At 49.0% G+C, this 22856-nt stretch overlaps 1 protein-coding gene across 2 annotated transcripts in view; it reads right to left on the reverse strand.

Annotated features, from left to right (window-relative positions):
• Window positions 1–20821, reverse strand: part of SIM1 (SIM bHLH transcription factor 1) — a 51069-nt gene extending 30248 nt beyond the window's left edge. The window contains exons 1-9 of one of the 2 annotated variants that reach the window (XM_032105139.1): window positions 20547–20821; window positions 19137–19818; window positions 9070–9152; window positions 7970–8059; window positions 7733–7841; window positions 7538–7623; window positions 6178–6377; window positions 5962–6068; window positions 4924–5071 (exon numbers count right to left, since the gene is read on the reverse strand). In XM_032105139.1, coding sequence (XP_031961030.1) covers window positions 4924–5071; window positions 5962–6068; window positions 6178–6377; window positions 7538–7623; window positions 7733–7841; window positions 7970–8059; window positions 9070–9152; window positions 19137–19311 — 998 coding nt within the window. In that variant the 5' untranslated portion in view covers window positions 19312–19818; window positions 20547–20821. Of the gene's footprint in view, window positions 1–4923; window positions 5072–5961; window positions 6069–6177; window positions 6378–7537; window positions 7624–7732; window positions 7842–7969; window positions 8060–9069; window positions 9153–19136; window positions 19968–20546 lie in introns of those variants that run through there. The other variant, XM_032105140.1, reaches the window with a different exon arrangement.
• Window positions 20822–22856: the final 2035 nt, after the last annotated feature.

Here is a 22856-nt window from a genome sequence, read left to right on the forward strand (position 1 = left end):
GTTCCCTAAAGCCCACTTAATACGCCAGGAAGGACTGTTTTTGAAGTTTGAGCCATCACACATAAAGATAGCACCTTTCTTATACAATCATTTCAAATCTGGTAGTACACAAAGCTATGAATAGTAATAATAATAAAGATTAAGTGTGTAGGTACAATTAATAGTTAATTTATTCTAAACTGCATTTAGGTAAAACATTTGTCAATATGGCAGTTATTTGTGAAATAATATTTCAAATAACTTGCATTCAATTTGTGTTTCTAATCAGCCAGTTATACAATGCAACATGAAGAGGTCAACTGGAACTATATCAAATACATGCTATATCATTAGAACAGAGATTAGTCACAATTATCTACCTAATCCATGTTAACTGTATATGCCACCATTATTGCTATTCTTTTAAATGCTAAAGGACAACAAAATGTATATAGGAAAGCTTCTCTAGCTTTCTCTGGGGACAAATTATTATAATATTTGCTCATGCTTAGAAAGTCAAAGGATTTGCACTTCACATTATCCATTTGTTTAAAGGAAGGTTGTTTGCGATCTAAATATAAACTTAACTTCAGCAGTTTCCTTCTCTATTAATTGACTCATACTTGAGTCCCTTTATGTGATAAACATGCACAGCTAATAATCAATGATATGGTGACTGTGTGTACAGAACAAATAAGAAAAGAAACAAATATTCTGTGTCTATACTCACATATCCGAAGCGGAATACAATGAAGACCAAATATGTGTGCTTTAAGGACAGAGTCCTTAAAGGTCATTTATATTAATTTTTGATACACTGCTATTACACAAAAAAAATCAGCTTTCCTCTTGTTGCCAAAATGCCATTGCCACCGTGCTTATTTATTTCAGCATATATACTTGCTACAAACATTTGTTCTCAAGCCTAACATTCATGTTCTCAAAACTTGGGATTTATGAAAAATTAAAATGACCTCTTTTTAATTTTCTTAACTGGAGCATGCGTGGTCCTTTTTGCATAAACTCTCATTCTTTTCTTTTTCATCATCATTATCATCCAGGGGAGCTGGGAAGCTACAGGGTAGAGATTCTTGTTCTTCCTGCTCAGCCCACACTGAAACTGCTCCAGACCATTTTGGCTCTTATGGCACTCAGTATCTGCTCTTTTCCAAAACTGAGCACTCAGGTTCCTCTCAACAGTGAGGAAAAGCTCCTTATCCCATGACCAAAAAAAAAAAAACCCCAGGGCTTTACCTGAGTGAAGAAGTACTGTGTGAGGGGATGAGAGACCTAGAAGGTCAAAAACCTGTACTACATCTTCCAAACCTTATGACCCGTTTTGTGATTCACCCTCCAAAAAGACCAAAATTTCCTGTATTCAAATGACTTTTCAGCAGGAGTCATCTCACCTTTCAAGTTCTACCCTGCAACCCCAAATGTCTGGGATTGTGATTCTGTTATTTCAAAATGCAAAAGCACTAATTTGCACCTCTTTTGCTTTCTCCTCATCTTAAACACACAAGAATCAATATTCAAAGGCTTGTATTTCACTTTTGTAAGCATGTTTTTCCCTGCTGGGTTTATAACATGACCTGGCTGCAGCGGGCACACCTATGCCTGTCCCTCTGCCCAGAGCTGCACCAGGGGCTCTGCCACACACCCGCTGCCGGGTGGGCAAAGCACAGGAGGTCACACACAAACTGCTCATCTCAGCCTCTCTTGGTTTGCTGGAAAAATCCAATGTCATCCTTAAAGAAGTGCAGTTTCTATCAGATTTATACTGGCATAAAGTATATTAAACACTTGCAGATTTTGAGTGCTATGGGACCTTTGTCCACCCCTCCTGCAGTAGAGCCTACCTCATACCAGAGGACAACCACAAGTCCCTGTAACCTTATATTGTCCTCTATATTCTCCCCACCTGCCTTCCTCATTTGAGTGGTAACATGTTGACTCTGAATAGCTCATTAAGACAATTAAGCCCGCTCTAGGTAGGAGCTCAGTATTCCCATGGCCAACTCTGCCACCATGAGCCTTTCCCCAACAGTTCCCTCCACTTCAGGTTATCCATTTCAGAGGCTGACTTCATCTCACTTTTTTAAAAGCCAGATCTTTCTCTGCTTACAGTCACCTGGCAAACGGCAGGGCCTGTTCTTCGAAGACCATATATTTTCTGAATGGCCAGCTAGGCGGAGAAGAAGGATAATGATGATGATGATGATAATGACAAGGATGATGATGATAATAATATAATGACTCAGTAGAAGCTATGCTCATATCTTGGAGGCAGGGCAGCAATTTCAGCAGTGGTAGCCCTGCTGCAGAAGCAAGCAGAACACGATCTCTTCTGCAGACCCCTAATGAAGAGTCAGCCAGGCATGATGGGACCTGAAGGACCTGAGCATACCAAAACTTTATGCAGTGGCAGTGCCTGCATTGCAGCTACCAGCAGCACGTGGCAGCTGCTGCAGCCAGTGCTGGACCTCCCAACTTCCAACATCCCTCCTTTAGGCAGCCTGGCTCCCTCTCTGCCCTCCCGCCGTCCTTCACATTCGAGGCAATTAAGCCAAGAGTGCAAAGGGAGACTTGGAGACTTACACCAAGGCATAACAAAGTTGCCCTGTGGTGTAACTTCATTCTCTAAGGGAAATCTTGAAAGAACAGCTGTAGTCCTCCTACATGTCGGTTTGGCTGCAAAAAGGTTCTGAAAATCCATATACATGCACCAAAGTATAAAGACGCTGCTTCCAAGGAAAAATCAGCTGAACAGGAGGAGTCGCCCTGTTTGGGTACCGCTCCTGAGGGGAAATCGTCTTTCCTGCAACGCTGTTTTGGGAGGAGAGTGCTGAGGTGCTCCAAGTCCAGCTCCCAGACGGCCGGGAATTCCTGCCCGGGCGCGGAGCCGTGGACACTCAGGGGCTGTCCAGTGGCCGCCCCCGCGCCCGCCGTGCCCCCGGTGACAGCCGGGGGGCTGACAGGACGGCACATGGTGCAACCAGTCACGCTGCTGGGACACAGCTCTGAGGGGTTTGTCTGACCCACAGGGTACCAGGGCACTCCCTGCTTGCCGTGCCAGCCTGAAATTCTCGTGCCATGGCAAGCAAGGGACAGATCCGGCCAGATCCCCAGCTGTGCTTTCAGCAGGTCCGCTGAGATGCTCCATTTCCACTCGGATCATTTGAGGCAGAATTCTGTGATTGATGTTCACGCTTTGGGGATTAAAGACGAGGGAAATGACCGATAATCTCAAACGATCGTTGCAAACCGTAGCGTTTCTGGAGCTAAAATCACTCCAAGATGCTAATTGCCTTCGGGTTCCTTGCTTCTTAGCGTTACAATGCACTAACTTCTGTCTTTGCGGTTCCCCTTTCGCCCAAAGCAGGTGCTTGGACTTAACTGGAAAGCATAAACCGCGAAAAATACAGAGAGGGACTGGTATAGAGGAAATGGACGTACAATTGTGCAGAATATCTAGAGCAGAAGTGATAACGTCTCTGCTGATACCCGTCCTTGCTAAGGAAATGACAAAGTGTTATGACCCATAAAATAAAATAAAATAAAATAAAATAAAATAAAATAATAAAATAAAATAAAATAATTTTTCTTTTAACGGGAATCACAGTTTTCTGACTACCGCAGAGTGCTGACCAAAATGTCTGTTTTTTCATGCAGACGCAATGACCCATCTTAGAGCACGACGCCCTTTATCAGCTCACATACCAAAGGGATTACGCCCTAGAAGTGCAGGCGCTGTGACCTGCAGCCCCTTTCCAACTCCACCAGCAGCCCCTCCACACATGACCAGAGCCGTGGACTCCGTGTCGAGCCACTTCATTTCGGGAAGCACACCTTAAACTGAGCTACGAAGCCACTTGCCACCTGTCCATGCACCAAAGCCGTGATGGCAAGATCATGATGCTGCCATCGCCACAGCTATAGGAAATGGGAGGGTTGTGCGTGACAGACGCTTCCAATACCTACATTTGTCTCCAGGGGAAAAAAGAAAAGAAAAGAAAAAAAAAGCAGCGGAACAGAGGAATATCCAGTGTCCAGGATCAGTGAAGGACCGCCAGCCTGACTGGTCCTACGACGCCAAGGAAGCATCAGTGCTGCCGGCAACAGCTTCTGCCGTGTCCAGAGGGGTTGCTAATAACTATCTTGAAAACACTTAAAAATAGTCCAGACGAGTTTCCCCTCCCTCACTGGGCCTCTGCGTTTCAGTACAAGCAGCATAGCTAGAGCACAACACAGCCATTCCAAAATGCAGAGAGATGTATTGAGATATGGTATCTCAGCACTTAACTCTGATTTTTTTTTTTCCTATTTGATTTTATTTTTTTTAAAGTTCAACTGACCCTTCTGGTCACCAACTTTCTTTGTGGTTCTCTGTAAGGATCGCTCTCCAAGAACAAAAAAGAAATCTCTGAGCTTTGATAGAGACTCTGGATGAAATTAAGAACTTCAAACCCCAGATTTTTGAAAGGAAAAACAGATGTCCTGTTTGTTGAGTATAAATAACTCCGTACGTGGAAGCCTTTTCTTTTACGCCGCATTAAATTTTATTTAATGCTGGGTGCATTTAAACTGTAAAAAAAAAAAAAAAAAAAAAAAAAAAAAAAAAAAAAAAGGAGGGGGCAGCAAAATATGTGGGTGACAAACCTCTAAATCTTTTCCTCTCTCGAAAGAGAACGAAACAGGCAGACGGGAAACCCTTCATCTAGATGAAAGCGCACAATGTGTTTCCTAGCAGACCTGGCGAGCCTGCTCTGGTCAGTGCGGCGGCGAGGGGGCTGAGCACCGGCAGCCGGGAAGGGGGGAGAGAAGGGGCGGGAGGGAGGAGCGGCCGCCGGCCCCGGGGCAGAGCGGGGCGCGCCCGCAGGTGCCCGGCCGGCGCTCGGTGCCGCCCGGCCCCGCGCAGCTCGGAGCGGCCCCAGGCTGACTTACGTGAGCACGTAGTTGACGCTGACGATGCAGTGCGGGCGGGAGGAGCGGCTGTTGTGCACGATGGTAGCGTAGCTCTGCACCCACACCCAGCCGCCGTGCTTGGCCAAGAAGCGGTAGTACTTGGTGGTCACTTGCCCTTTCACCAGCACTGCGGGGACAAAGCGAGGAGAGCCTCAGCGTGGCTACCGCCTCTGCTTTGAATCAGCCCCGGGAAGGGGGCGCACACTCCCCCCAGAGCCCTGTGGGAGACCAGAGGGGTTAGGAACCCCTTAGCGGCACATGGGGAAGCGGCGGGGACAAGGGTGGTGGAGCCCCCCGGGCAGGGCTGATCTCAGTACCTGAGATCCTTATCAAAGGCTAATCGGGGAGATTGGTAGGGCCGGGGGGTGTCTGTGTGTATGTGTGTGGTAGGCTACGGGAACTGAACCCCACACACCCCCATCCTGTAGTATCCCCATCGAGATTTTATTCTATAAATCTGTCTTTGGGGGTTATCTCTTCTCGTTACATTCTCTGTAAGGAAACTTACCGTAAATTAATATCCTTTTTATTCATCTATCCGTGTATTAATGTCATCATGATAGCAAAATAGAATAAAGTACAGCTCTCCGAATCAGGCTCACTACTGCAGTCAAAATTAGATACACAGATTTGTGAGACTTGGTGGAAGTGGAACAAAAGTATTTGAATTTCACTGGCACGGCTTTTTGGAGCAGGAAAAAAGTGTTTTCCTAACCAGAATTTGAAGAGCGCCTGAGATTTGTGCAGGGCAGTTTTTGTCCTACAACCAAAAAGATGAGGACGGAAAAATAGTCTTTCATTGCCAATCCCTTCCGTTTGCCACCTGTGTCCAACTCAGAGTTCAGTTGCTATCTAACCTTGTTTCGCTAAAAGCTGAAGCGGATTTTGCTTGTTCTGCCCTCCAGAGAGCTGGCTTTTAGCGTTCCGAGCTAGAGGTGAATCCCAGCAACCCCAAAGTCCATCTGCAAAGGGAGAAGATGGGGAGCAGGGTTTTTAACAAGAAGACCATCTCCTTACACAGGTGATGTGCACAACGCAGGTGAAAGGTGTCACAGCCATGGACGTGGTGGTAAAGGGTCTTCTCTATCAAGTCCTGGGGCTCGTAACCTGTTAGCTCAGCTACCCTGCAAAAGACATCAGCAGTAAATATAAGTGGGTGAGAGGACAGGAGAGGAGGCCTGTGGAAGAAGGGACAGGCTAGGGGAATAGATTTGGAAATAACTCCAGTTCTACCTGGAATCTAAGAATATGAGCTTCATGTCTAGGCTGGCCCGAAACATGAACATATTGCTGTGGAGTTTGATCTCCGTCACGGCGCTGGGTGGCAGCGAGTGGCCCACGGCCACCAAGCCAACGTTTTGGTAGCAGCCGTCGAAGGGGGACATGTCCAGGCTGTACTGGCGGATCTTCAGGTACCCGCTGCAGTGAATGACCTGCCGGAGACACAGGAAAGTTTGGCGGCTACCCAGCAGGGGGGAAGGGTGTGCTGAGACAGGCGTCCCTCCCCACGAAGGGGGCCCGAACAATACCCCGCACCCCTCCTGCCGGTGCCGACGCGGCTGCCGGGCTCCCGGGAGCTGCTGACCTGCGCCTCCGCCCGGCAAAAACCCCCTCCTTTTGGGAGTTCTCTGCGGTTCTATCGGGGTTGAGGTTTTTTTCCCGTACTAGAGTTCAGCGTTAATCTAAAGCCCATTAGAGTCAACGAGATTTTTTTTCCACTGGCTTAAGTGGTTTTTGGCCCACCTCCTAACTGCGCTTTTATTATTCTTCTAAAAAGGAAAGACGCGGAAGTGCCAATCCAGTTACAACTTTGTAATGAGGAGTGTATGCGCGTGAGAGAAAGCGTTTACATGTGTGCATGTGTCACATGTGTAAGATACGTCTATTATATAGATGGAGCAGACGCAATCTATCGCCAAAAAGCACCTCTGATTTAAGTATTGTCTCCTAAACGTATCCTTGTAGATGACTGCTGTCTACTTCCACTCTTACTTCTCTATTACTAAGATGTGTCTTCTTGGAGTTACCTCGGCAGATGTTCTTGGTCTACGGTACATCGTGACACAACATCTCTCCTCGGGTTATGGGTACAACCCGCTCCTCGGCGTTGTGCGGATGACACAAAGCAGCGAGGGGGTAGGAGAGGGAGCAGGGACTCTCCTTACCGAAGAGCCCCGAGCAGAACCATTTGCGCCGGGGCAAAACCCTCGACTAGGAGAGCTACACCTGCAGCTGACGAATCACCTAACGAAGAAACAAATTAACCCGGGGTTCGCGTTGTATCACCTGAAAGCTGCCACAGGGAGCCTCAGTGGTTGTGCGAGGTTCGGTTCAGAGAGCAAAATTTAAAAAAAATAAAATAAAATGCCCCAAACAAGGGTCAAGGGCAGCTTGATTGCTTGGTTTTGTGGTTTGAGCTCTTCAACCTGAAACTCTGAGATAAATTAACCACATGAAAGAGTCCTGGGCTGGGTAAACCCCCGCGAATAGAGGTCTCACACCCTCTTCTCGTCCCATTTTCACCGCCCTCCCGGCGCAGGAATTAGGGAAGGTTAGTGCGGGGGGAACGGGGATCCTGGCCGCGGGCACGCACCTTGTAGCCCCCGCAGGTCAGGCCCGCGTTCCTCTTGGCCAGGACGCACTTCATCCTCAGGAAAAAGGATCTCTCGATCTCGTACTCTGGGAGGAGTGAAAGGCAGAGGTGGGGTGAGCCACAGACTCCTCCGGCTCCGTGCGGTCCCCTACGCGACCGCGGCGGCCAGGAGGGGGCGGGGGCTGTGTACTTTACCCTGCACGAAGTGCGAGTGGTAAGGCTGATGCGCCGTCAGCACCGCCGTCATCTCGTCATGGTCGGCGGGGTGGATGTACTCGTAAATGCTGTTGCCGGTCAGCTCTACCTGTGAGAGAGGAGGAGAAGGAGGAGGGGGAGGAGGAGAGGGGCTCATCGCCGGCACCGCGCACCCTCTCCTGTCAGTCAGGGGGGTGGTGCAGGCAAGCACAGGGGCTAGCAGACCACCCAGCGTACCTGTGACAAGCCCAGGTGCACAGAGGCAGTCTCCGAGATGTACATGATCTTGCCATCCGGAGCCACGACAAATATGAAACCGTCCAACGTCTGCAGAAAGGGGTTGGGAATATAAATAAATCAATAGATAGACAGATAGATCCGTGAAATACCTGTCCCTCTGACTTATTCTAGCAAACAGGCGTCGATGCGCAGGCTCTGATTATTCAAAAAGTTGGAAGGAAATGGGCAAGTCTTGGACAAGAATCCCTCTAAAACTCTTGGACTCCTGAGATACAATCTCAGAGGGGCCGAGCTCAAAAGTAATGCAAAGTGCCTTGGAAGTATCTAAGACGAGGTCCTGGCTATCTGGTGATTAATATATGGGTCCCAGAAATCCTGAATACTCCTATCCTATTTCAAATGTCACAGCGGGGTTAGTGTTTGCATATTTTGTAAGGAGAATTTAAGCGATCAAAGGGAATCTAAAACTCTCCGCAGTGTAAATAACACAATTTGTCAGGTACATTTCAGCAGACACAGATGGGACTTCTGGGTGTGCCAAGAACAGAATAGGTCCTTCAAAGGCCACATGATTCCACCAGAAACACGTGGTGATGGTCACCGATAACATTCTTTGGTATTTCAGAGCGCTGCGAGTTTTCAGAGGTGTCCTACCTGATTTGTGTCTCTGCTAATTGCAGTGCCAGCTGAGCCCTTCTGTCGCGGACAGCCTTCCCTAACCTGTCGTTAGAGCCTCTCCCTACCACACCACTCTGAGCTTCAGAACATCGGTGGTATGTGTCACCTTGTTAATTAACTGGGGAAAAGTCATGTTCCTGTACCTCGGCAGCCTGGGACACACTGTGAATCCCTCCCTGTGGACCCAGTGTTAGACAGTTGTGAGGCAAAGGACCCAGAGGGACCAAGCCACAGCCCCAATAAAAACCACGACATTCAGTCACGGCAGTTCACGTTTCTGAAGTCGTTCCCCTCCTGCCTATCTTTCTATTAAACACTTGAACAGTTAAAAATTAGTCAAGGTGGCAATCAAAAGCTCAGAAGAGGGAATTATTTCTTTAATCATTAATACCACATGACTGTCGTTTCCAGACTAGTACCTGCAAAAGATGGGATCCCAGTTCCCGTCCAACATTATCCAGTGGGCTGGTTCGGCTGGAGTGGCCCCAGGCTTCTCCAAGTCCTGTTATTTAAGACAAACAAAAAAGAAAATAAGGTCAGGAGATGAAAAATTTATTCGTGTGGGCCTGATGGGGGGGAACATTTTTTCCTTGTATACACTCTAAAACATATATACATACAATCTTCGGAAAACTAGACCTGACTTCGTTGCGGATAAAAGCCTCTTTTGTGCATTTTTTTTCAATATCCAATTCCTCAGAGAAAAATACCCAAATACCTATTTTGAGTTAACGGTGAAGTTAATTTTTAAGACCTAAGTGAAACAGCATGCCAGAACAAAGTGGTTTTCAGTGCTGCCTTCGGCTATTGGGAACTGTCCCCTTGAACTTCAGGGAAAGCGTCCTAACTTCACGATTCTACAGACAAGTCATTGTCCGACGGCACGGACCGCCCTCCCTCCTGGCCCCCTAAGTCTGTATCCGGGATTCACCTCTATCCCTTCCATCTCTCCTCCCGCTGCTCCGGTGGGCGGGATGGTTCCCTCTGCAGAGAGGGGTGATGTACCTCCGTAGAGCCCCTTCCAGAAATCAATCTGTCTGTACTTGTCTAGTGTTTTACACGCGTCTTGTTTTCTCCTATGCAAAGTGAGTAGTAATAAAAGCCAGGTGGAAGGTACTTCACCGGAGTAAAGCTATTCATGGACGATGCCTTTTCACAGTGTTGTTGCTGAAATAATTTAAACGGGTCAGCTAAAACCTTTGAGGCTTATGCCATGAAATAAGTCTCACTCCGACACGCACAAGCAGTAAGATATCCTCATCGATGGATGGGGTGCAGGTCGCAAGGAGACCCGAGTCGGCCGGGTGTGCCCATCCCCGCAGTGCGGGTTCGGGAAAGGCAAGACCCCATTTTCCGGTTATTTCGAGTCAAACAGACGAGGTGCTGACAGCGGGCAGCCGCGGGCATCCCTCGCTATTGACCGGCCTCGCCCAGGTGTTTGCCGGTCCGAGCAAAGCTAACGATTTCCTCCGCGCTGTTTGAGCGGGGCATCCCAGCGCGGCCCCTGCGCGCTCTCCCCACCGCCGGAGCGGTGCGCCCCGCTCGTCCCCGCCTTTCCCTTCCTTCTCCCCTCTGCCTCGTCCACCTCTTTACAACAACTTGTCTCTTCACCACTCCTACACTTTTCTCCTTCCTCCTTTTCATAGCCCTACAGAGGCAGGAGAATTTCTCTGGCCCGTTCCTCATCCTGCAGCCTCAGCAAGTACCAGGTCGCCAGTCAGAAACAGGCTCCTACCCATTAATTCTTCCACGCCAATTAACGGGGAGCCAGCCGCCAGGATGGAGGATCACCTCCGCCCCCTGTATTCAGGAAGGAGCTGATAAATCTTACACAGCTTCCAGGGAAAGAGAGAAAAGCCCACGGTATATTTGTTTTTCCCGAGATCCTCGGAGGTTTCTCTACTGGGGAGCCAGGACGGCCTGCTAGCACTGAGGCGGCTCCTTGCCACGTCCCCCCACCCGGAGGGAAATCTGAATGATAGATTTCTTTATTCAAGACTAAATCTGCACTGCCCGCCTATGATTGAAGTTGCTTATTAATCGAAGTTTACGGCTCTAATTATTCTTCTCCTAAAAGGGAAAATAACCCGACCCCAGCGGGTTAATGAACAGCTCACGGGTATTGCAGGTTAACCTCCCCCGGGAAGGCGGTTCTTCACGGGACGCTGAGCTCCTCGCTATGTTTCAGGTGGAAACCCCGCGCTGCTGGGCTGTGTCTGTTCGTGGTTTATAATTAAACGTTTTCACTTGTCTATCTGAACCGGCTTATTGAAATCCTGTCACATGAGGCTATCCTTTGTGCTGCCCAGATGTTTTCAGCACTTTCAAGTCGGAGACTATTTCTATTCGTTGTCAATCCTAGCCTCTCCCGAATCGACGGCGTCTCCTGATGCCCCTTAAATACTGTTTTTAAAGATCATAAGAGAAAGCCCCCCTCCCTTAATTTTCCCTCCCCCCGTCTATTCCTTTAACATCCAATTTCCTTTTATCGAGGGGGCAAACTGTGATTTCTTGCACTTGACCTACCGCAGAAAATTCTGCAAATCCTTTGATTGCCTATTTAAAACAAAACAAGGAAATCAGCTCTCCCTTTTGCTTCAGGATTACGCTTGGAAACAAGATCTAAAGATTCTCTTGTAATTTGGAGAGCCAACAGCATAATAGCTTTGGAATAGAAACAAGCAGCTTTGTGAGGGGAAGGATAACTAAGTCGTTTTTAGGCAAAGGATTTTCCCAGCTAAAGTGGCCGAAGACAAAGCAAAACATAATCTATTTTGGAAGATTTCCAAGTTATGCCACATTAACCTTAGCACATAAAATTTGCTTTCTTCCCTGCGGCCCCTCCCCCACCGCGGTCTGGTTTATCATATTTACATAAGTAGCCTTAGAAGGGATGTATCTATTATGGATCTAAGGAGCTAGAGAGCTCAGATTTCATTTGGAAATAGAGGGGAAGTTTTACTGTTGCTTAATACTTCATGCATTGTAGAACCATTTCCATTTAAATACCCCGGACCCACGGATTACCTCCATGGACTGGCTGCATGGGTTTTGTAATTTCCTGAAAATGAGATTTCGATTTATAAAACAAGAAACCGATTAGTAACCAAATGAGGCGAAGTAGATCCACTAAAGTTGACCTAATCCCACAGGCACCATTTAGGTCAGTTCTTGGAGAATGAATGATGAGCAACTGTCTAACATAAACTCAAGGCACCACCCAGCTGTGTTATTCAAGAAGAAAAATTTTTTTAAAAATGGATCAAGCTTTTATTTCAGAATGAATTTGATACTCTTGCCAAAATATAGATTATATGCTCCTGCCTAACAAACTCTTTCTTCTGTCTATCAATGTTTTTCACTCGAGGAACTTTTTTTCCTAAGAAGATGAACTATTTGTGCCACGAGAAACTGTCTACTGTCGTGAGGGGGGAAGGGGGAAAAAAAGAAAAGGGAAATAAGTAAAAAAGAAATTAAAAAAAATTAAAAAGAGAAGAAGAGCATTTAATTCAGCCTATCGCTCAACGCTACCCAGCAGTCTGCACCCATATTGCGCGGAACCTGCGCGGAGCGAGCGTTCTGACTCATCGCTTCTCTCAGCATTTTCCGGCAGAAAGCCACCGTGCTTTCCACATCAAAAAGCATGTCCATCGGTTTCATGGGCTCGCTACACCGGCGGGTCCCTGTGAAATGCCTTCTCCCACCCAGCCGTGCCCACCCCCGGCACTCAGAAAGCCCCTCCGCATCGCCAGCCTGTCCCCCAGGCCGGGCGCACGGCCAGACCCGCCGCGCTCCGCTGCCTTGGCTCTGTCCTTCCTTCCCACCATCTTTTGATTGATGCAAGCCTTGATGTCGGCAGCCAATGGAACCAGGGGCTGGGTGGGCACCGTCCCTATCCAGTGGCGATGCTGTTTCAAGAAGCTCCTCTGTCCCACGGAAGGGAGAAGAGATTCCTCAATCGTTTCTAATTTGATCTAGTCAAAGACGGAGGAAGGCAGGCGCAAGGAAATGAGACTCCGAGAAGCCAGGGCAGCTCCTTGGCCCTGGTTGATCTCCGGGTTACTTGTCCCTCCGTGAGCATCTGCAGCGCAGAGCCCACCTCGACCCCGTCCTTTGTCTGGCAATAGCAAAGGGGGGAGGGGGTGGCCGGTGGGGGTGGGGTGGCCAGAAGATGCAAGCCCTTATCTACTTTGCGCTGATTTGCCGGCTTTTAAAAGCAGTTACGGCGATTTCCCCAGCGGACTCTCCGTCATGAAACCTCAGCGCAATCCGGATTCACGGTAGCGGCCACTTGACGCCCCTGTTTAAAAACACTTAGTGGAGAGCCCATCCTGAACTCCAGACCCGCTTCTTTGGGGGCCAGATCCTTGAAGACAGCTCCCTCCGGGGCCGGGGAACCCTTGGGCACCCATCCAGGGGCTTTGCCCCTGTCTGGCCGCACCGCCCCGCACGACCCGGCCAGGCCCAGGGAAGCTGGCTTGGAGACGAAGCCACGTATGTAGGGAGTTCTTTCCTGTTGCTGTGGATGGGCAGAGGGAGAGGCTGGAAGGGCTCTCCCGGAGGCAGCCCGCTGCTGTGGGGCAACGCGGGGAGCCTGCCCGACCAGGCAACCGCAGGGACTCTTCCCTAAGTCGGGTCCCAGCAGGTCCATTGCGCGTTTCTCTTCCAGGAGTTCCTCAAAACAGTCTCCCCGGGCAGCGGCCGCCGCTGCTCTCCCAGATCTCCCCGCCGCCTCCCGGGGGCCGCGGTCCGGGAACGTCTCCGTATGCTTTGGTTTCCCTGCGTTTTCCTAGCCCTTTTAAGAGCCGCTCTATGGTTATTAAAGAAGGAGGAGCAGCGGCTCGCTCCTCGCCCGCCGGCGCCGAGGGGGATGCTGACCCCACGGAGGGCGCGGGATGCGGGCCCCCGGTCACCTCCGCCGCGGGCTCACCCCTTCCCTGCGGCGCCGAGGCGGGCCGGGCCTCGCAAGCCGCCCTCGCCGCGCTGGGCAGGCCGGGGAGGGGCGGCCCGGGCACGGGCACCGACTTCGTTCAACCTGCCCAGCAAAGCCTCTCTACCGGGAGGACGAGAATGCCACCTTCGTGAGCGGCTCCTCAAGTAGCACCTTCCCTGCCTCCCACTGCCCCTCGCCGGCACTGCTGCCGCCTTAATACCAAGGGACAAGAGGGGCACGGGAGTTGTTTGGGAAGAGGGAGGCAGGACAGCTCAGTCACTATCTCCCACGCGGTCATTCTTCCTCGCTGTCCAGGGAAAATGACAAATAACAGCTTCGGGAGCCTCGGGAACAGAAGCACGTCCTAGTCACCGGCAAGCCAAAAGGCAACTGGATGTTGTATCGAGGAATTAGCTTGATTCGATTAACCATTTAATTAAATCGTCTGCAGCCAGCGCTCTGTTCTGCTATCGCCTAACGCCCGACAGAGCTGATTTCCCAGTTAATTTAACAGGCAGTGGTTAATGATAACTCAAAATCTGGGCCAAATGAGGCTTCTGTGAAGGACTGGGTCGCCGAGCGCTCAGATGGAATAAAATAAGTTATGCTTAAAAAAAAAAAAAAACCACAAAATCTGCTCATTTCCACTGCCTGCGGATGCCATTACCAAGGTTTTGTAAAGATTTATTATCTCAGTAAATCACACGTATTCATTTGAAGCAGAGATAAGTTGGCATTCCTCTTTCTTTATAAAAATAATAATAATAGGGAGGAAAAGCCCTGTTGACTAAACAAACATCCCTTTTAAGAAAATGGTAGTGGAAATAATGCTGAGGCTGTTTCACTATAAAAAGAAATACCAGGATTTTGGCATACACGGGGTAGCGGAATTGCGCTTTGAAATGCAAACAAACGGAACCGTGTCCAGATTAGAGAAAGGAGAAAAAAATCAGAGACATTTTCGAGCACCAACTACTTTTTCGTTTCTCCAGAAGACTCAAATTCAAATAGCCCTTATTTCGAAGAAATAGGGGAAGGAAGGATTTCCACCAACGCACACGCTGTTTATATGCAAGTTGAAAAATATCCTCCAACATGAAAACTGTCGTATGTTTAGACAGGAAATATGACTTTTCCCGCTCTTCTTATTAAGTAGTCTTTCTAAAACATACATCTGTTTTTTTTGTTTTTTCCAACGATCCTGGTAGTTCAGTTCTGCTCTTCGCATTTTAAGTTCACATCAAAACTGGAATTAAACAGAGATTCAGCGTGGAGAGTAAACTGCTGCTTAAATGAGAAAAACTTCTGTAAGAAAATAAACATTGAAACCTAATGCTCAATCATTTCCCTTTGCAGCAAGAAAAACAGCATTAAATCACCTATCCACGTGGGAAACGGATTTTTTTTTTTCCTGTTGATCTCTTCCCCCTTTAAAATAAAACAAGGTTAAGGGTTTCAATATTGAAATGTTAACCATCCTCATTCGCCGAAAGTTTATGTAAACGGAGCCTCTGCTTTTGTCTCGAAAAGCAAACGCCTCTCCACACCAAAACGATCCCTTCTCACTAGGACAGACTGCAAACTCTCTTTTTGCCTCTCTGGTGGCATATGTAGAATAGGACCCTTAAAATATTCCTAACTAGAAAAGAAAAACACAACCCAAACAAAAGTGATTTATTGTGACACCTGGGTTTTTTGTTCGGGTTTTATTAATTTTTTCCTCCCTTCCCTTCTCGATACTGCCGAAGGTTAGTGAAGAATTACCCTGCAATAGTAATAGTGATCGCATCGTTTTTTGGCGGAAAATTCTTTTAGTCCTTCGACATCCTGGAGATTTTTCTACCTATTTTTTTGCGTCTAGGTTACTTAACATTAATGATTTAATATTAAATTGAAATATTAGTCTTTATTAATAATGAACGTTAAATCGGGAATCGATTTATTAAGAAATCCTGCTTGAAACATACAAACAAACAAACAATCCTTAAAACTCTTCCTTAACGTCCTTAGAAATTTACCAGATATTCACTCTTTCCAAAGCTGTCTGATCACCGAAAAGCAGTATAGGTCTTATACTCTTTCTCCTCCTGGATAGAAGTGTTTTAGTACTGAAAAGATACAAGAAACCTACGTCTTGCACTTTTCGTCCTTGACAGTTTTTAATCTGCTGAGGACCTAATAAAGTGAAATTGGGGGTAGAAGGAACAACCCAGGCGTTTCAATAATTTGTGAGAATTGCACAACCATTACGAGAGAGAGTTCGTAGAAAAATCTCTGTCCAGTTTGTCGAGTTTGTCCAGTGCCACTGCCTTGTGTTTAGATGTCTGTGGTGAGAAGGAAACCCCACGTGTTTATTTTGGGTGTGATTCTCCTGGTATTTCACTTCCAAAAAACTCTTGTTCCCAAAATGAACCCGAAATCTACCCACCTTCTTTCTCTATAGCGATATTTCAGACAGAAAAATATGCAGACAAGCGCACACCGATTCTGTCCGCCCTGTCCCCAGCCCCGCGTGTGCGCGGTGATGAGGAGTGTATATCTTTCTGTACGTGATTATTTACAACCAGCTCTATGCAAGCACTCTCTGGGCAGATGGAAATTCACTCTTGTACGGGGGAGAGGGTGTGAGAGTTACCCTGGAAGTGGAGCTCGCTCTTACGGAGACAACGTTTCTCTATCCTGACTCGTCCAAGATCTCTTCAAAAGTACGACATGACACTCTGGCGTGCTCCCGAGCCTCCTGCTACCCATCTCCAGTGTTTTGGCCAACTCATCGGGTCTGTCCCGATGCTTGTATCGCTTTTCTCCCCAGGGAAATACAAGCAAACCGACCTCCATTGGATCCATCCAACATCCCTACCCTGCCTCCTCCGTTCAGAAAGACTTGTCCTTTCCGTGCGTCATTTGCCCGGCTGCCACTACCTGTTCTTCCTTCCCAGAGAACCGATGACTTTTTTTTTTTTTTTTTCCCTGGGTGGGGGCACTGGAAAACCAGAATAGCACCCCTCTTCCTTGCCTTCCTCCTCTCCGCCACAGCCAGACAAGGACAAGCGCAACCGCAACGGGAGCCCAAGCTGCTCCGCCGCGTTCCCGGAGCCCACTGCGTCCCCCAGGGTCCCGGGGAAAATCACCCGGGCTTGGCTCCCGCAGGGCCAGGCACAGGCGCAGTGCCGGGAGGCCGCTCGTGGGCGCCTCGCTCGTGTTTAATCGCGGCACGGGCGAGCGCAGGGAAACCTCCAGGGCCGGGGCCAAGCCGAGCCGCTCTCCCCGCTCTCCCAAGTACATGGGAGACAGAGGGAGCCCGCGTGGGTCCGAGGGGAAGCCGCCCGGCCCCACGCCACGTTGAGACCCACGCTCCCGGGCCTTCGTACCCCGCTCGCAGCGCGCCCCCGGCCGCGGCCCTGCGCGGCCCCGGGGATGTGGGGGCGGCGGTCCCGCGTGGGTCCGCAGCCTGCTCGGCGCCGGGCCTCCCGCGGCAGCGCCTCGGAGGGGTGAGCCCTCCCGAGCCTGCTCCCCGCCTTTCTTTCTAATGCGCAGTTTGCCTTTAATGAGGCTACGAAGGCTCCGCTGCCCCCGAGCCCCGCTCAGCCGCCCCCTCTGCCTCCGCACTCAAATTAGCATCTGCTGCGGCCGGCAGCGGCCCCGGCCCCGGCGCGCTTCGCCACACGGTTCCCCAGGGCATTCAGGCATCCTGCGCTGCCACCGAGGGACGGGGCTCAGCTATTCTTCTCTTCCCATGATTACTCACAGCCTACAAGCAGCACCATATGCTTCTTCTGATCAAACAACCCGCTACATAGGCACCAGTAATTGACGAGACCTGCTCGGAATCACGCAGAAAGGTAGCCTACTGAGACCGCAGGAGTTGACAAATCATTGCTAATAATCCTTTTAGGAACATCATGGGCATCAGGGTTTGCAATAGCTTTATTTTTGTAAAGTATGCTCTGACAGTATAAAGGATAACTCCGTCTCCTTTGAAACAGAGGACTGTCCCGCATAATGATCTTCAAGGTGGCAAAGCAAGTAGAAGAGGAAAGTAGCTTGATGAAGACTTTAATTATTATTTTTAAAGGTTTCATTTAACCCCTTCTTTGGTTACAAGCGACTCAATGATATGGCAAGTTGTTTAAAGAAATGATTGTAAAATGCACTGGATTGGAAATTATTGCCGTGGACTTTAGGTATAAACATTCATCCGTAACCTGCGGCGGGGGGGTATTACCTCCCCCAGTCCAAATGACTGCCACATTGCATATTTATTTTTAAAAGTAGAACTAGTACCAATAATCCACAAATTGAACCGGGAAAACAAAACAAAACAACAACAACAAAAAAGAACTATTCAAACCACCAAAACTAAAGCAAAACAAAACCAGGCCATATACACACTCTTGATTTGTAAAAAACACAGGCCAACCGAGTCGAGATACAGCTACAGAAAGCACATGGGGACATAGCTATATTACGTTGTTTCTTGTGTACACTCACTTTTCAACAAAAGATGCAGCGAATTTCGTATTAGGTCAGGGGGGAAAAAAAAAAGCTCTTGCTACTTTTCCTTTCATACAGACTGCAACTCCATCGAGTTGATCTAAATAAAAGGTTAGTGAATTTTTTCAAAAATTTTTCCTGAAAGTCTTACAAAATCAATAGAGTGAGAACACGAAAGAACTTTATTCTGACTCTCTTAGCTTTGTGTTGTTTGTTTTTCTTGGCAGCCGATCTAGAAGCCCAAAGACAGTCCCTTTAAATCCTGATTCTATTTAAAAGCAAAAGACACTTCAGAACGCTTAAGTTTTCTTTTACTGGACAGGCCCGTTGTTGCTGCCGTGGAAGTCAACATGAAGTCTACTGTTGCCTGTCGAGGAGAATCATGTCTAGGCTGGGACACTGGTTTTGCAGCACTGGGTGGGCAGGGGGCTTGAATATGTCTGGGTGCAAAACTCCTGCTAAAATTTTCCGAGGGCGATTAACGCCCTCAAATCGCCCTTGTGATCCTCAGAACGAAACACAGCACACTGGTGATGTGGTTCAGTGTGCTCGACTTATTTATTTAGGCTGGGTGTGAGTGAGCACGCCTGCATGCGTGCCCTGTACCTGTACACCGCACCTTTCCTCGAGAGCTGAACTAAGGCTTTAGGACTTTGCATAGACTTATGTAAATATTTACCCGTATACTAACTCGCCCTCACAGAATGACTATAAATAGGGGTGAATCGTGCCCTCTTAGGCCACGGGTGTGCTTGGTGGGGGATGCACATTTGACTGGGAGACTGGGGGGAAAGGAGCCCCGGGTTTGCTTTAGCAGAACACATAGCAGAGCTCAGTGCCTTCAAGTATTGGCAAAAGCACCGTAAGTCTCCAACCAAACCTGTCATAGGAGTGAAAGAGAAAGTATTTACAACAGAGAAAAGTGACAGCGGAGGGCACCCTGTCTCCGAGCGCACCACCCCATAGGATTGACCTTTTTTTTTTTTTTTTTTTAACGTAAAAGTGATAAATGACACCTGCATAAGAATGGAAATAGAGGTAAATAGGCATCCCACCTACCTTCTGGAAAAACCACTCTCATTTTTAAATAGCTGGTGGTGAGTCTGATTATGGATGCTTTGTCCAGCTGAGAGGTGATAGCGGAGGGCAGGGGTAGTAATTTAGCCAGTTCATAAAATTCACTGTTTTCTTTCTCCCGTCTAGTCCGGGCAGCATTTTTGGACTTCTCTTTCATCGTGTTTTTTTCCCGCTTCCTTGCTACAATTTAAACTCCAGAGATTCATCCAAAGGTGGAAGGGAAACTCATCTGCAATTCGTCTCTCCGGAGCATCAGGCGGTGATTCTGAGCGCGGCCATTACTCAGAGAAACCGTTCTGTTGTGTAAAATGCAAACAAGTATCGAAGAGTAGAGGTGTTCTTTAAAAAGAAAAAGAAAAGTATATATACTCTGAAAAGCAGAGTCAATTGGGTGGGAAAGGCATTTATCCAATGCAGCTCAGCACTCCAAGCAACTGCATTTAAAAAAACAAAACAAAATAAAAGCTAGAAGATTGAGGCACCAGACAGCAACCAAACGATGTATTTCTGGCCTTTTTTCCTACTCATGGCGGGCAGCATAACTCCTCGGAAGAGGGTCATAGTAATCCCGTTTTTTCCCGTGATCCGTTGTTAATCCGAGGGCCGAAACGCACGGCCGCGGGCTGCCTTCCAGGGCGCTGGGTGACTTCCCGGGAGCCTCTCTCTGTGAAGACAACAGCAGTCCTGGGGTGAGAGAGCCGGTACACGCCGCCGCAGCGGAGCCGCGAGAAATAATAATCAACAGCCAGCCTCCGGCGGGTGTAGTATTTTCTCCTACCAGAGGGGAAAGAAAAAAAAAAGAAAAAGTGTATTTTCGCATCTAGCTCGCCCGTGGAGAAGCCTGCCTCGCACTCTCCTCCCACAGCCCTCTCACTTCCCAGCCCAGGTGTGCACTGCATGACCAGAACGAAAGCGCAGCAGAAAGCAGTCCCCGGCTCCCGGCGTTACCGGGTTTGGTGCTGCCGGGGCTGCGCCGTCCCCTTCGCGCTCCCTCGGGCCGGCACCGCGGCGGCGGCCAGACCTCCCCACGCTCCGCGCTGCCAGACCCGCAGTGAGGGATACATTCCCAATCACGGAGTATTTCTGCTTGTTTTCCTTTTTCTCTTTTTTTATTTTTCCCCTTTGATTTTCCCCTCTTCTCGGCTAGTGTCCTCATTCCTCAGCTGGGGTCGGGGGTGTCTACCTCAGCTGCACCCCAGCCAGGGGAGGCATCCTCTGCCCAGCCCTGCCCCGAGCCGGAATCCACCCAAACATCACATTTTTCCAACCAAATTATCTCCCCCCCCCGTTTTCCACTGTGGGGAAGCGACCCACAGGCTAGCCCCGCACATCACTGCGGTTCTTCGCTGGGGCTGGAAGCTTGTGGTGGCTTGTGATCTTCTTTTTACCTACCTTGAATCCCTGAGCCCGGCAGCCTGCAGAGAGCTCTCCCGGGGTGAGGAGCCCAACTCTTTAATTGGCTCATTAATGGCACGGGGAAAAGTTTGCGCCTGTCACTGCTCCTCGCACCGATGGGCAGACAGACATTGCCGCCTCCCCATCCCCTTTATCGGCTCCCAGGCTCTCCGTCTCACATAACGAGGGGTGGGGTGGGGTAGGGTGGGGTGGGGGGCGAGGTTGGTATTAATGAAGAATCCCTAATTTGCGGCTGAGAAATGCCTAATAACTTCTTGATGGCTAAAAGCCTTTTAGCACAACTTCATTTCTCTCCAACTCCCCCCTTGCACCCCCACCTCCCGGCCCCCGGCCGAGCCCTCCCTTAATGCCACTCACGGAGCCGCCTCGCTTCCCGTTGGCCGCCGCCACCCGCGCCCGGCCTCCCACTGGCGGAGGGGGCGGTTGCGTCACGCGGACACATTCCCACCCCTCTCCCGTCTCCCCTCTTTCCACTGTGTCCGCCCTCTGACCTGGCGGCGCGGCCGGGAGGAGTGGGGACGCACAGACACCCACAGGCATACACAGACACACACACACCTTCCTCCGCGCCTACCCGCTGGGGGCTTATGCGTGTTGAGGTGGGTACATTTTGGCCATCGCCTCTCCGCTGGGCACCAGGGGTGGGCGGCCGAGGTCCCGCGGGACTGTGGGTGGTGAGGATCGCCGCAGTTTTACACACTCGTGCACATTTCTCCACCCCAAACCCAAACGAGCAAGTGGTCGCGCTTGGGAGAAATGAGCTGCGGTCACGTCCCCTGCTGCCCCCCTCCGTGACACCCCTAACTTTCGCCGTGTACGGTTTTCCCCGGGGCTCATGCGGGACAGCGTGAATCGGGTCCCGTGGCGGAAGGGGAGAAGGATGGAGAAAGATTTCAAAAATCTTTCTTTTTAAAAGTTTTAAAAAACGCTGGAAAAAAACCCCAAACCCTCAAACAATCTCACGAACAGGTTAAAAAAAAAAAAAAAAAAAAAAAAAAGAGAGGGGAAAAACCCAAACCCAAGTCCTCCTACATTAGGAGATAGAGCCGCTTTAAAAGTGCCCTCAAAGTGGATGTGGGGTTTCTCTTTTTTTTTTTCCCGGGGAGCGGGACTATTCCTAATCTCGCGTGTCCCCTGGGGAAAATAACCCGAAAAAAATGACGCTGCTCCTAAAACTGCTGGCTCCTGAAAAGAGTAGATAGAGCAGAGAGAGAGAGCCTGGAGTGGTGGGAGAAGGGTTGTAGAGTCATTCCTAAAACCATAGCGGACTCTCAAAAGACTGACATAATTGCCAAACCAATCGGTGCGAGACTTCGGCTAAAATAACTGTTTAAAATGAGATTCCACTGGCAGGCAACAGTCGGAGTATTTCGAGGAAGAAGAAACGGTCTCAGTTTTCTGAAGAAGAAAACGTCAACCAAAAAAAAAAATATTAGCCTTTGAAGCACCTCATCCCTTTTGCTCCGCGGGCGGCTGCAGCTCGAAACGCAGGCTTGCAGTGCAGACCGTCTGTTCGCTGCTTATCACCTTAAAGCTCTCCTCGGTTAAAAGCTTTCCCTGAGTTCATTTGGGTAAATAAAGGAAAGACGGAAAGAGAGGCATTCAACAACTCCTCTGGGTGTCCAGGCGTCTACAAGCATCAGAGAAATGTATCCACGTACTCTCAAATGTTCTTTTGATTGTCTTATTTACCAAAGCGACTCGTTAAACAAACACGAACGCAAGGCATTTAGTGAAGGTATGGATAAAAAAAAAAAAAAAAAAAAAGAGAGAGAGAGAGAAAAGAAAGCACCCCTCCTCACCCCGTCATGCTGTAAAGCGATCACTGCTGTGGGAAAGTCATACTGAATTTACAAAAATCTTCCCTCTGTGTTCCTGCCCTCAGGTGTAAAGTCGGTTTAGGGGAGAAGAAAAGGAAAAAAAAAAAATCTTCCTTCTGGTTTTCATTTGAGGTAATTCTCTTCCTAAACGTCACTGGCGTCTCTAGGAGGGTATTTAGACATATGGGCAACAACTGGACTAACACTGTCAGGTAGCTCACGACTTATTTGTCAACAAGAGCCAGAGAGAATGTCTTCTACAACGCCCTTGGTTTGGGAAAAATAAATAAATGAGTAGGATACACTTCTGCTAATTTATACCAGGGAACATGAGCATCCACCTTACCAACCCCACAGAGCCCCAGTGAAGCCCGTAGCTCACCGAGGATCCTCTTTCCCGGTGTACCGGGACTCAGTTTCTTCCCCGCAGCTCGGGTGGTTGTCAGCGTCTGCACCGGTTCCCCCC

Source organism: Corvus moneduloides, chromosome 3 (genome assembly GCF_009650955.1).
Source record: "Corvus moneduloides isolate bCorMon1 chromosome 3, bCorMon1.pri, whole genome shotgun sequence".
In the NCBI taxonomy this organism is placed as follows: Eukaryota; Metazoa; Chordata; class Aves; order Passeriformes; family Corvidae; genus Corvus; species Corvus moneduloides.